This window comes from Electrona antarctica (genome assembly GCF_951216825.1).
Source record: "Electrona antarctica genome assembly, chromosome: 17".
In the NCBI taxonomy this organism is placed as follows: domain Eukaryota; kingdom Metazoa; phylum Chordata; class Actinopteri; order Myctophiformes; family Myctophidae; genus Electrona; species Electrona antarctica.
This window is the reverse complement of record NC_136798.1, coordinates 27,901,260-27,916,974: the sequence shown is the minus strand read 5'-3', so window position 1 is coordinate 27,916,974 and position 15,715 is coordinate 27,901,260. Positions and strand designations below refer to the sequence as shown.

General features: G+C 39.2%; 1 protein-coding gene and 1 long non-coding RNA gene across 2 annotated transcripts in view; one reads left to right on the top strand and one right to left on the bottom strand.

The window, feature by feature from the left end:
* LOC306941602 overlaps positions 1-15,715 on the bottom strand; it is a 59,358-nt gene that overhangs the window by 6,789 nt on the left and 36,854 nt on the right. The gene's annotated exons all lie outside the window — the stretch shown is intronic.
* Positions 7,803-11,572, top strand: LOC306940517 (4-galactosyl-N-acetylglucosaminide 3-alpha-L-fucosyltransferase 9-like; the record flags this gene model as incomplete). Its single annotated transcript, XM_079525616.1, has 3 exons — positions 7,803-7,927; positions 8,503-8,753; positions 10,498-11,572. Exon 3 carries the CDS (start codon positions 10,505-10,507, stop codon positions 11,570-11,572), a length of 1,068 nt encoding a protein of 355 aa, XP_079381742.1. The 5' UTR covers positions 7,803-7,927; positions 8,503-8,753; positions 10,498-10,504.

Sequence of the window (15,715 nt, the reverse complement as noted above, 5' to 3'; positions counted from 1 at the left end):
AAGAAATAATGTTCAACAAAATATCCAAGCACAGCCGTGTTTGCACAGCCGTGTTTGTATAGGTGTCAGAATGAATTACATGCTGGTGTGCTAAAATCTGACAAAAATACAATATATTAATTTCACCATAACCACTTGGGCTTACATATTAAAGAACAAAGTTATGTTTATATTTGTGCACAATGTCTACGTTACATCTGTTCTCAGAAAATAGCCAATATAGAGCCTAGTGAGCTTGCAGATCAGCTATTTTCGATGAACAGATTTAACGTGGAGATTAACAATCAATAAATAACCCCCAATCTACATTGTAGGCTGTATCATGCTAATAAGTGTTGAATCATAGTATACCACGTGTTATCATAGGCAATCAAATACATCACTGTTCATTGTCAACAGCCCAGACTACTACAACTAGAAAGGACGCTTTTCTGTTTTACACTGAATGTGAAATAGCAGTTTGAGCACACACCCACAGATGTAAAATAAAGGGGCATGAAAGATTTCTGCAGATTTTCGCTATGGAAGCAATTAAAGGGACACCGCTGGAAGAAACTGCAGTCTCTCAGTGTAAATAGTATTTGTAGTAGATAACTTAATAATTTGAAATTTGCAGTAGTAACACGCCAGCACCCACAGCGTCACCAGTGGGAATCGAACCCAGGACCTTCTAGCTGTGAGGCGACAGCACTACCGACTGTGCCACCGTGGCCCCATGAGTAGTAATGTTTACAAATGCAGAGCTTGCGAGTTGCCATCCACAGTTTTTAGCTATATGGTTCAGCGTCATTTGTGTACAAATGATGCACCACAGCAGGGCTATACTACGAGATTGCGCGCTGCCCTTCTTTCTGACGTGACATTGCTACCAACTATACGACAGACATCTCACCGAAGCCCACTCAAAAGATGACTATTCAAGTTTCTTAATAATAAGAAACCCCTTGAGAGATAGAGAGTGGATGCCAATATAGTTGTTAACATGCATTTGCATTATTTATAATTCCAACAGGTCATTAAGGCTTAATGTAGCCTACAGTGAGGAAAAGTTGTAAAAGATCTGCAGTCTGAATACTGAAGATCTTTGTGTAAATCAATGTGTTGCCCTCCTCTCCTCAAAATAGAAATGAAAGCCTACCCTCTAGTGGCCAATGGAGGACAGGGCTGATGAGAGCGGTAGAGGTAGAGGAAAAGGCCATGGATGAGCAGAGGAGGCTGGCTGGGTAAAGACCTGAGGGCTTATTTGGATCATTTTCTTTTCTATGAATCTGTTCCACCATACCAAGTAATTAACCAAACAAAGAAAAGTGGCACTGCCATTCTCCTCCCACTGAGTTATGAAGGGATTACAACCTCCAACCCTGAACGTTGCTGTCACTCTATACTGAGATGGACAGGCAGCACTTCTGAGCAACATGACGACATACAGCATCATGAGGGACATAGTAGTATTTATGTACTACTCAAGTACTGTACTTAAGTAAAATGTTGATGTATTTTTACTGGAGTATTTCCAATTTTCAATACTTTTACTCCACTACATCTCAGAGTACGGTATTGTACTTTTTTACTCCACTACAATTAGTTACTTTGTAGATTCAGATTATTATTACAAAATATGCATTAACCATTTCAGCCCTACACACTTCGGCTATTTGAAAATAGCATATCTACAAACTCACAATGTGTCACATTACATCGTAATGTAGATCTGCAAAAGGTTTTTATACATTTGAAAACATGTGAAGTGGGACATCTGCATAGGGCGTAGGCCTACTTTCGGTACTCGAAGTATACTTTGATGCCAATAGCCTACTTGTGTACCTTTACACAAATACAATTCTGAATACAGGACTGTAACTTATAACAGAGCATTTCTACATTGTGGTGTTGATACTTTTCTTCTTTGTTTTTTACGTCTGGAGACTCCCTTCCAGGACAGGTTTCAGACGCACCTTCTCAGGAGACTTGGCTCGATTTGATTTACTTTAGTAAACACAGGCCTACATCTACTGTACCACCACTGTTGGAGACCCTGGAATATAAACCGTATTGGCCACACCTGTATACCGAGTGATCCTTTATTTTCAAGTTCGGTAGCTTATACTATACAACACGTTTGTAACCACATTTATAATGCATTTATAAGGAATTATAACACTTGTTATAAATGTTTATAATTATGCATAACAATGTATGCCAAGGTCTATGAAGTATTATAACTTATAATAGCTTAAATAATAAAATAATGTATAAGTGCTGGTCACAATGCATTTTAAACTCAGTGGAACAGCACAATATAACTACCAGATAACAGTGGGTACCCATCAGCTGATAGAATGGGATTTACACAGGGATGCACAGTCAATCAATCAACCACTGCAGAGTGGGTCCTCTGACTAGCCACATAGCCACAATACAACTGTTTAAGCTTCCTTGCCAAGCAAACACATACTGTAGCTGGTAGAGCTTTATCTCCTCTTGTGCTCAACGAACACTGTCCTTTGAAAATCCAGTAATGCTATAATAGCCATAATATGATGGATTATACATACACCCACAAGTAAAAGAATCAATACCATCACGTAGAAAAATACTCAGTTACAAGTAAAGGTTCTGTATTCACATTTTACTTGAGTTAAAGTATTTGGCATCTCTCCTGAGACCTTGCGTCCTCATATGCGGACATGCGTTTTTTGCTTTTGTGCACCATGATCCGTTTGTAACTGTGTGTGTGAGCAGAGCACGGAAGTATCGTGGCAATACCGCTGGATGGCACTGTTGAGCAGCGCACGCGACACACACACACACACACACACACACACACACACACACACACACACACACACACACACACACACACACACACACACACACACACACACACACACACACACACACACACACACACACACACACACACACACACACACACACACACACACACACACACACACACACACACACACACACACACACACACACACACACACACACACACACACACACACACACACACACACACACACACACACACAATTTATTTTTGTAGGTATACTATTGACCTGCCTGCAGCCCTGCACCATGTAGTGGGCACATGACAGCATTACACCAATTTGAGTGAAACCTCAAATGGGTGTAGGTGAGATGGACAAGGACAAGGATATTGGATATAGGAACTATTACATTATTTTGATATGTGGTTAAAAACAGAGTATTTAGAAGCGCATGGAAATTATTATTGCATTTGTTCAACCTTAGAATTATATTGCTAGCAAGCTAGATATAACTGCATCATATCTGTCTGTCTCTGGTATGAATTTTGATTTGAATTTGAAGTTGATTTTAATAATTTCATCATTACAGTGAACTTTCATTGTCAAAAGCAGAACGATTGCTGATTGCAATTGCAGACAACTCTGTGATAGAATTAGAATATTTATCAGATGGTGAAGCGAACGATCCTGCTGCGTATGAAAACATTCCAAGTGATTTTGACCAGAGGCCTGTGGAACAAAAACCTGATTCCCAAGATGATTATACTCACCACCTGATTCAACAGAAGATGATTCAGTTGAAGATCATTCACCACCTGATGCAGCAGAAGCAGAAGCACATCAGTGAAGAGAGTGACAGCCAGAATGAGAGTGAGCCACAATGACCAAAAGTGCTGGACTATAAAACATATCAATTGGTGCAAAGTCACTGCATGGGTTGGTTCAGGACCCAGAAAGATTGGGCCTAGGAGCCTTGGTCATCAAACGACTGTCTGAAACCCTGCACCCTGGTACAAAAGCTACCAAGTGACTAGCCTGTCCCCCCTCCTCTCCTCCCCTCCATGGTAGAAATTTATATTTTGGGCTAAAACATTTTTGGGAAACACTGATTTAGAGTAGGCCTATTGTGTGTTTCTAATTGAAAAGGTTAACAGCTAAAGTTACCCAACAGCTGCCATTTTTCAATTCTCACCAAAACGTGCTCCAGTGCCATGCAAACTACAGTCCCCATCACTCATCTTCAACCACCTCATGTTTGTCTACATGACAGACAGTATTTACATACACATTCATCCCATGGAACCATGCATGCAAATATTCATTTGTGGGAATTGCCTAGAAGTCAGGCCAACTCATTTGAAAGAATATAAAAAGTTTTCACTGCAGGGCGTAAATGGTGCATTTATATAGCGCCTTGGGCTTTACAGAGATTGTGCATTACATTCACACACCGTTGCCGGAGGAAACCATGCAAGGCACCAACCTGCACATCGGGAGCAATTAGGGGTTCAGTGTCTTGCTCAAGGACACTTCGACACTAACTCTGGGGGAGCCTGGGTTCGAACTGGGAACCTTGCGGTTTCCATCTGGTCACTCTACCCTTGAGCCACTGCTGCCCCACAGTGATGAGATGAGTAATATTGTTTTCGTTTGTTCTAGGGTCAGTATTGTCTGGTACCAATAATGAGGAAATATTTAGAGAATACCTATGACAGAACAGACAGAACTTTTTGTGTCCGCACACCCAAAATTATATTCCTAAAGAAAATCATAAAATGAAAATAGCTATGCAGAGACTCAAGCAAAAAATAAATGCTTATTTTCGTCTATCATGTTGCTTCATGGTAATAAATACTGTGAAGCAACATGATAGAAGACATGGAATCTTTAGATCCTTTGTCGCTTGAGTCTCTGCATAGCAATTTTCATTCCATGATTTTCTTCAGGAATGTCCCTGTTTGGGGTCATGCCTATGTTCCCTCAGCCCTGTGTTCCCTCAGCCCTATGTTCCCTCAGCCCTATGTTCCCCCATTCCAAAACAGACCCTATGTTCCCTCAGCCCAATAAGTGCAAGTGTAATAAATGTAATAGTGTAATAAGTATATTGGTGTAATAGTGTAATACGTATAATAGTGTAATAAGTGTAATACAGACAGCATTTTTTCCCAATGAAATTGGCTGAAAAAAGCCACTCTTACTATAGAGGGTATGCGCATGCGTAAAGTGAATGGCACATCGAGTTGCAAATCGAGTGGCAAAGCAACATGCAAAGTGAGTTTAACATTGTTTAATGCAATCAGATATGACTTTTCTGTTTGGCCAGAAAGTAGATATTTGCCACTCAGTAGGCATTCCTGCATAACTTCCGGGTTTGATGATGTCACGAGCATAACCTCTATAATCTCGCTTTTAGCCAATAGATGGCACCATTTCGCCAAAAAACAGCTCGTCTCGGCATAATAATAGGTTCATAATAATTTCTAAAATTAATTAACTCATAATTATATCGGTCGGCCTCATGGTGGCGCTATAACAGCCCACTTTACGTTTTGGCTTATAACTCTTGAACCATAGGTTCAATTTATTTTATTTATTCAGATTTTGTCCAAATATTGGTACACATGATCTCTGGACCTATCCGATTAAATCACCGCAGGCAGACTTTTGGTAGTCCGTATCGTTTGTCTGTAATCACCGTCCGAAGTTTTTGCCAGTTTGCCAGTCAGTAGGCGTTTTCACCACGCATCTAAATCAAGGAAGCAGGCACGACTGCAATTCATCTTAATGTCTCTGAGCATTTTATCGGGTGCACGGTCTGGGAAGAACCTGATAAACAAGAGATACCAGCACTCAAGGAACTGTCCTTAACTGAGCATTTCCCAGAGTATAATTTTTCAGTGTTCCTTGTATATATATTTTTTACCTTCCTTGTCTGGTTAAATTTGGTAATGTGTAAAAAGGCTGAGTCACACCTGACAAAAGACCATTGATATGAAATATTGAGACCAAGACCAAGACATCTCCCTTCAGGAAGGGTATGGGTATTTGTGAAATGGGGTGACGGGGCTAAAGGAAACCAATACTAAACTACGGCTTTCCCTGTGGATTGTGAAGGCCATCCAACTGGCTTATGCCAGTACTGGGTTGCAGCCTCCTGAAGGCCCGAGGACACAGGATGCTGCCATACCCTGCGTAGAGCAGGGTATGGCAGCATCCTGGGCACTATTCAAGGGTGTTTCGATACAGGATGTGTCATGTGTGTACGGACCCTGGTACATAGGGCATACCCTGGAGCATTTAGGTGGACCAGGACTGTCAGCTCAGTTAGCCCTTGGAGCATATAAGGCAGTGGTAACCAACCTTTTCAAGCCCAAGAGCCCATTTTATTCCCAATTGTAAGCCATGATCTACCACTAAAATTTGTTAAAAAAAACACTTGTTTTTTGCGATGTGTGCACACATCCAGAGACTATAGTTTAAGAATACATAACTGAGTTATATAATTAATGCCTAAATATTAAGACAAATGTATTAGAAATATACATATTATTATCTTATTTGTTGAGGCTTTTTTAAATAAAACAAAACGCAAAGGACATGAAATTAATTGCTTATATAGCACAATATTTAGTTTCTCAGTTCGATGAATATTCACATTTACAGATGTTCAAATGACAAATGCATACAAATGCATACAGTACATATACAGTATATATACCAATAAAGCGAAAAGTGGAGATGTCATGTTTAAAACAGGATAATCACGGTCATTTCTTCGAATAGAGCTCTTATGTTCACTCATTCTCTGTTTGAACTGTCCAGTAGTTTTCCCAATATATGCTAAACCACAGGGACATTTGATCATGTATACCACATGGGTTGAGACACAAGTATATATACAGAACTGTTGACAAAAACAAAGAAAAAAGGAAAAAAGTTTGTGTCACCACATATTCTCCTCACTCTCGTAAGATAAAGGCTATGTTCAAAAAGCACTGGCACATTTTAACCTCTGAGTCTCTGACCCTGAATTATTGTCATTATTTAAGTACAATCCCTTGTTTTCTTTTAAACGAGGAAAATTTTAAAAGACCAACTTGTACATTCTGACTTTCAGTCCCCTAAGGTTTCACTTAGACAGACCTTATTGAGTCCTCTGCCACAGGGCAATTATCCATGTGGCCATTGTGCCCAGTGTGGTAATACACACAAGACGTCCTCTTTTAATCACCCCCATACTGGCAAGAAGTTCAAGATTAACAGCATTATAACTTGTGTCTCAACCCATGTGGTATACATGATCAAATGTCCCTGTGGTTTAGCATATATTGGGAAAACTACTAGACAGTTAAAACAGAGAATGAGTGAACATAAGAGCTCTATTCGAAGAAATGACCGTGAATATCCTGTTGCCATTAATTTTAATGATCTTAAACATGACATCTCCACTTTTCGCTTTATTGGTATAGAACAAGTCAAACTACCAGCCAGAGGTGGTAACCATGATGTCCTTCTCAAACAACGCGAGGCTTACTGGATACACACATTGCAAACCCTCTACCCGAAAGGGTTGAATGATGAGCTATTATTAAATGTTATGCTGTAATCCATAAAATGTATTAATTATATTATTGATTTGAACTTCATGTCCAGTGGGGTACTAAAAGCACCATGTGTCTTCTTTTTTATCCTTTATGTCCACTCTTGTTTGAGTATGGACCTTTTTTACATTTATTTACTTATTTAAATGTATGTTGATTTCCTATGTATTATGGCATGACTTATATATTATTCCCTGTATTGTTGTAATTGGTGACTTTCAATAATATACTAGGAATGTTCTACAGAAGTACTGCACCTTTAAGTCACATGACCTAAACCTACTGTTGTGTATTTAATAAATGCCAACGTAGCTTAAATAGTTGTGGTGTCAATTACGGTGTGGTACTGTACTCTATGTTGAGAAAACTATGCAGATGACCTAACCCTCAAAACAAATAATTTAGTACATGATGAGTGATTAATGAAGGCCATGTCAGGATTTAAAGGAATGCAGTGTCACAATAGTAGTTTGTTTGGGGTGCCCAACCTTGATCAGAGCTGAGGAGGAGGTCTGTGGATCAAGGGTTTCCATGAATTATGCTTGTTGAGTGAGTTATTATGATTTAGTTGTAATTGTAATTTGACACTTTGAAACACTTTCTCTCAACTGACAAAAAATATAACTATTTTACTTGTCCAGTTCTGCCCTCTTTAACAATGATGTCATGCCATGTTCTTTTCCACTGTGGTCATACAGTTGACTTGACTCACACATACCATGACAAATGTGGTACCGATATTGCATACAATACCACACATTTCCTGCAACATATTAATGAGCATGTCATCCTGACACTATATATTTAATATTGTGAATATTAAAATATATATATATATATACGGACATACGAACAACGTTCACTGGAGTTCACTGTGTTGTTGTGGAGCATTTGCTATAACAAAGTAGATAGACTAGACGCCAGTAGTGTCATTGCTGTAACTTGGTATCTGCAATGTGATGCTGTTGCTGCAGGGTGAACTATGGGTAGCATTTTATAGTATAATTGATGCCTTACAGCCCCCCCACCCCAAATCACCACCAGCCCCCACTGGAGGGAACATAGGGCTGAGGGAACTTGGGTACGGTCCCATTTGTTTCAGTTTTCTTTTTCTTTTCCGTCAGCTTGTTTTGCATCATTGTGGTGTCTACGTGGACCTACCACGGGTCGCCAACAAAGTCAGAACGAGAAGGATGTGGCTGGCAGGGCACACACGGAACTAGAGGCAAGCACACTGACACTATGGGAGCAAGAAGCAAACCACATATGTAGATGCACTACGGCTTGACAGCTTGTGGTCGTGGTCGGGCTCGTGGTCCGCAAGTTATCAGTAACTGCAAACAGGTGCTTGTTGGAGAGGGATCACTAATTATAGGTAAATATATTTACATTTATTTGGGTGAACTAAATGCTATGCCCTTGGACCCATTCAGCCCTGTATTTGTATCTGACGTGATGTCACTGCCGTGGCATCACTCTGCTATCCGTCGTCGTGGGCGTGGCAACAGTTCTTAACCATATGGAATCTACTGTATGTCATGTATCCTATGGCTTCAGATGATAGATCCTCATGGCCCCGTGTTAGACAATAGACAAGTTCTTTTTTTAAACACTAGTTATACTAGTTTGGCCAGTGCTTTCAACTGACCATTTATATCCTGGGTTGGAACAGAAAGAGCAGACTGTGTACTGCTTTATGTAGCTGGATCGAGGCTTGTATCACAGTACTTGCAGCATAAAACAATTACAAAGGTGAGCTAGAGTGTTATTTAAAACAATGTTGAAAGAAAATATGATAGAATGTAATAATTTATGGATGTGATATATATTTTGTTTACTGTGAATTGTGAAGTAGTCTACTGCAGATTACAGTAGCCTACATCCTAACTTTGACTAAGGGTTAGGTTGTTAGGAGGAATGTTAGGAGATAGAGGAGATAGTCTTAAGGTGAGACATGGTAGGTGAATAGGGAAAAAAGTTAACTAATAGCTATCACAATGAAACTTCTCCAGTTGATTACTTATATTAAAACTAAGATTTTTTTTGTATTACAAGTTTTCTGAAATGACATGTTTAAATATGCAAATTAAGCACTATATGCACTAATTTGCATACATTTCGGGACGATAAATCTGAAGATCGGATAAAGCCAGGTTCAAAATTATTGTTTCATTTTGTTGACATATTAGAGACAAAGAAATTATTTTAGATATCTCTAATTATCACTCCACAAATCAGAAAACAGTGTCAGCAGACATAAAAAACACAATCTTCGGCATGTTTTTAGGTGTAAAATGTGATGTAAATCAGGCTGTGAATGATATATCAACAAACCCCTCCGTAAATTCCTGCAGAATATAGTTAGTAGTGTATGTGAGTGCAACTGAAGTGGAGATTCTTTGTCCCAGGTATGAGGAAAACTCATTTTGAGAAAACAGCCTTTAAAGATTTGTATTGTAAAATTCCAAAACGTTTTATTTGAAGCCACTATTTTGAGACAAAATATCGCATCCAAACCTTGGCAACAACATATAATGCCATATATCATTGGAAAGGTCTGGACCTCGAGCTGACTGTGGTTTGATCGAAATATGGTCCTTTGTACCAACAACCAATCATGAAAATAGAGAGGGTGGATTTTCACCCAGCAAAACAAGCTGTCATTGGCTAAAATAAACTACTAAAATATATCTAAATCTGTATTTTGAATGTTTATTTTGCTTTAGTTTGAAAGAAAACATGTTTAGGAAGCAAAATAACAAAAACAAAAGACAAAAAAAACATCATGATTTCACCTGCCATGTCTCGCCTTAAGTCAGGCCTGGAAAAAAACACTAGATCTCTATTATTATTAAAAAGTAATTACATTTCAAATTAAAAAAGATCTCAAGGTATTATTTTGATTTTGGTTGTGAAATGTATTTGCTTTTATTAAGAGAGTATTTCACACACACACACAGAATGTTCCCAATGCTGCCACAGATATTCCACTTTTAAACAAAAATCTGAAATATTGCAACATGCACGCTCTTAAGCTTTAATTTTGAATTCAAGTTTATCTTATTAAACCCATTGTGAAACAAAGTGCTGTCAACTAACTTGTTCATTTTACTCAACAGGAGAAAGATGCCATTTTTAAGCAAGCCTTCACATCGTGAGATGATAATGGCTTTAGGAGTGGGGTGCACAATAATAGCATTTTTCATTTACTTTGGGGAGAAATCTCATGCATGCACTTCTGAAATGCATGAAATCAGTGACATTCTGCCATTGGAGGTCCACACCAAGCCGATTGTCATTGTGTGGACTCCGCCACTCGGTGTAAAGTTTAATTTCAGGGACTGTTTGACCTACTTTAACATAGATAGCTGTGAGCTGACATATGACCGATCTCTATACAATAAAGCAGATGCCATCATAATCTATCATAAGCACATTCAATGGAACTTGGAAAACCTTCCAAAAGCACGGCCCCATTTCCAAAAATGGATTTGGTATAATGTAGAGTCACCGACTCACACAGTAAAAATACCAGGTCTGAAAAATCAGTTCAATCTGACACTGAGCTACAGACGAGATGCTGACATCACAGCAAGGTATGAGCTAACAAAGAAAACCGTGACAGATGATTTTGTCTTGCCAAAGAAAGACAAGGTGGTCTGTTGGATTGTGTCCAACGGGGTTTCAGCTGGGGTAGGTGCCAGGAAAAAATACTTTAATGAATTCAGTAAGTACATCAATGTCCACATCTTTGGTGCTTACTCAAGACCGCTGAGCTTTAAGGACTATTACCCAACCATCGCTAGTTGCAAGTTTTATCTTGCATTTGAAAACTCCATTCACAGAGACTACATCACAGAAAAGGTGAACGGACCTTTGGCAGTGGGAACGGTGCCAGTCGTTCTGGGCCCACCAAGAGAGAATTACGAAGAGTTCTTCCCAGCTGACGCTTTCATTCATATCAATGACTTCCCAGATGCCAGAACACTGGCAGAGTTTTTGATTCAGCTGGACAAGGATGATACAAAGTACATGCAGTACTTCAACTGGAGAAAGTTCCTCAAAGCCACACCTCATCTTCTCTCATTGCAGAACGAGTTCACTCAACCCATTTGTCTAGCCTGTGATCACATTTCACGGGACAATGGTCACAGTATTGTACATAATCTCAATGACTGGTTCTTTTCAAACTGACTGGTGATGATGATGAATTTTACAGGTCCTGTGATATTTGTGTGTGTTAAAAGTTAAAGCTCTGTATTTTGAGATTATAGTGTGTTGTCAGTAACAGTGATATCCTGTCTCTCCAGCCCTTCAATAAACATAATATATTTGCAGGTGAGTTGCCAAGTGTGTACACTCAATGCATGTAATTCACTTTATAAGACTTTTGGGTTTATTTTCCATGTGTCTATTTCAGAAATAGCTAGAATATTCATTCTACAAGCCCAAGCCTTTTGAAAAATTCAAAAGATTTTGGAATACCGGTATTTGGGAAGATGCCCCAAATATATGTTGCAGAGATTACACAGTTTTGGGAAATACCCAGTCTGAGTTCCCACAAGGTTCAATAATGGTGGGTGCAATCCTGTTTAGTATTTACATACATAATATCACCTCAGTTTTAAGTAATTGTAGCTGCGGATGACACATGCAGTTTAACTCCGACTTCTTTTCCTTTCTTTTTTTAACCCTTGAAACGGCAATGGTTGGGAGCTTGTACGATAGAGAATTTCACCCTCTGCTTTATATAGCTGTAATGGAGATTGACTCGGTGTTGAAATATCAGACTCTTATGTTACTTTTATTGTTTTTCATTTGTCCCCACACACACACACACACACACACACACACACACACACACACACACACACACACACACACACACACACACACACACACACACACACACACACACACACACACACACACACACACACACACACACACACACACACACACACACACACACACACACACACACGGCTATTGACCGTTGACCACATTACCACATTGTTTTGATGAATTGAACAAGGTGGACCCTCTTGTAAACACGTGTAATGCTTTATTGGGTCGTCCACTCACAGTTAAGTCTTTGTATTGAGTTGTGCTAGAATTGTACTGTAATTCTGCAAACTGTTAATAAATATTTCAATCAATCAAAAATTAAGCATGAGAGAAGATGCCATTCTCAAGCACACTCAGGTCCAGTCAAAGCTGCAGCATTTAGAGAGTAGCTTCTTATGAGACCATCCTCACTGGCCAGGTGTTTCTCAGGATATCTGAGGACACGATTTCAATTGACCATCAGGTTATGCGTACCAGAGAAGTAATGGCAAGTAAGATATTGTAAAAGATACAAGGCTTAGTTGGAAATGTAGTATAGTGAGTAGAACTATTTGGAATTGAAGCTGATAAAAATGTTGCAGACTTCTCTCTCCTGACTGTATAAAATGTGTATACCAACCTGAACTTCTATTGTCAGTTTACTTTAGAACCGTAAATATATGGAGGCCTCAGTTACTGGAAAAAAAGTATGTCAATACAGAGCTTATATACACAGGTATATATAGCAGATGCTCTGGATTAAGAGCGTCTGCTAAATGCCTAAATTGTATAGAACACAAATTCATCACTTACACACACTTTGTGCTACTTAAAATGTAATATTTCCTTATAGCACATGGTTCAAACTTACTGTACATTGTTAATGGTGTGGTTGGCGGCGAGTTAAAAGACGGTTAATAAACGATGAATAAACTAACAAAGCAACTACAAAAAGTGCCCCTCGGGGCACAGGTCTCCACCAGGGAGACATTCCAAAAATGTGTTTTGCAAAAATCCACCTGTTGGTGGTGCTATAACAGGCCAATGTGAAAAGGGTGGGATATATTCCTCAGCCTAGTAGGAACGTCTGTGAAAGATTTCACGTAAGTTGCACGCTGCGTTCATGATTTGAGGCTTTTTGTTCAAAACAATCCTGTAAACTTTGAAAGCCAATGTTAGCCAATCAGGATGGAATATGAAATATCGGACAGATCTGTCTTGAGCACATGACTATAGAGATACTGTGTAACGATTTGCAGGATTTGTGGAAAAATATGGAGTAGTAATATAAAAAATCACACCCGTGTGAACTGAGTGGTGTAAGGTTTTATATAGCATGATCAGCTGTGGTCTGACGTAATGTCTGACGTAATGAAATCACACCCGGATGTGATTTCACAACTGGCTTTTTTTGTGCAGAAAAAATGAGCATGGTTGCTACAGTCATCCAGTTCACCCGGGTGTGATTTAATTACGTCAGAAATTATTTTGAACATAGCAACCATGCTCATTTTTTTCTGCACACAAAAGCCAGTTGTAGGAGTGGTTTACACCACTCAAAAAATGTGTTTTACAAAAGTCGGCTTCCTGGTGGCGCTATAACAGGCCGTTTCTGGGAGATTTGGAGCAGAGGTTCATCGTTGGCATCTAGGGAGTGTGTGTGCAAAGTTTGGCATCGACCGGGTTAACGGGGCCGGAGATTAGCTGTACACAGACGGATGGACGGATGGACACACACATGCAGGCCTGGAATTTCATCCTTTTAGGGGCAAGGCCACTTGGCCTTTAGTGTGGTCAACTTTTTGAGGGCACAAGGCCAAGTGCCAGGGCATTAAGGCCATCAATTAAAAAATGATTTTCCGATGAACATTGGTTCAGAACAGTGCTTCTTAAATAAATAATCACAGCTTTAAATAACAAAATATAAGTAGCTACTGTTGTAAAATATTGTAAACATGTTTTGGGGACCCAGTCCAGAGATGAAAATCATAATGAAATGGCCTAGGACCCTGTCAGGCTGTCACCCTAGGCTAATTAATATAAATTTAATTTGGGGGTCCCAACTAATTCATTAGGACAATATCCTAATGAATTGGGGAGACCTTAATTTTTCAATTAGTTATTTTATGCATGGATTTCAGGCTTGGACTAACAGGCCTAACAGAACATTACTATATTTACATAATGAAATAACAAATAAGGTCAAAAGGCAGATTAGATATGAAAATGAGATCTGATATCTCAGAAATAGTGAAAATAGCCACAAGCTCAAGCTTTTTTCTTTATTCCGTTTTTGAATGTTCTTGAATATTTTGGAAAGTATTATCTGGTCTATGGCATAGCCAGAATAGGGACACCCCAACTAATTGGCAAACACTAAGATTTTAATGATAAAATAAATGGTAACAAGACAACTCACCCCTAAAGCCACTTTTGGTGAGTTGTCCAGACAACTCACCCCTAAACGTGAAGACATCTCACCCCTGCTTTTTTAGGGGTGAGATGTCTTCACTTTCCGGGGTGAGATGTCTTCACTTTTGGCCACTTTCGGGGTGAGATGTCTTCACGTTTAGGGGTGAGTTGTCAGGACAACTCACCAAAAGTCTGACTGAATATGTAGCCTTTGAGCTATACTTTACTGAATATTTCACAAGAATATAACACAAGAGTCAAATGTACGGTCAAATGTAATGTAGTTTATTTAAATATAGAAACATTGTAAACAAAGTTCAAACAGCAGTTTGTACAAAAAATATAAAAAAAAGGTAAACATCAAAAGTTTAGAAAAACATCAGTTTGTACAAAAAATTTTAGAAAAAAGTTAAGTATAGAAAAAATGTAAACTAAAAAATATAGTAAAAAGTTGTCATAAAAAAAAAAAAAAAAACATCAGTTTGCTACAAAAACACTAAAAAGTTGTCTACAAAAAGAAAGAAAAAAGTTGTGCTGTGTGCAGTCCCATTTTGGTCAAAAGTTGTGCACTAAAAAGTTGTCATATCTACAAAAAGAAAGAAAAAAGTTGTGCTGTGTGCAGTGTGCTGTCCCATTTTGGTCAAAAGTTGTGCAGTGCAGTGTGCTCATCTCCACACTGGGGCATTCACTTCAGAAGCGAGAGTTAGCATGTCCATGATGGTCAGATCGTTCCTTTCCAAGTCCTTCCACAACTGGGCCAGATTGCCCTGTGTAGCCTTGGTCTGCTTTCGCTGGTAGCGGCGTAGCTTGTTCTCTGACACCATACGCAGCTGGAAGTCGATCAAGGTACTCTGCCTTTGAAGCGCAAACATTATCCACAAACGACCCCCCCCGGGGCCCCCCCCCCTCAATGCTGCATAGAGAGAGAGAGAGAGAGAGAGAGAGAGAGAGACGCTCTACTCCTTACAAGTGTTTCACCGGATTTTACTGTTAAATAAATAAATAATTAGCCGTGACTGCGCACGTCTGTAGGAACCGATAGTTAGATCCGAAATTGAATTATGCCTACTGTAATGGGTGCCACGGAAAGTACAGACA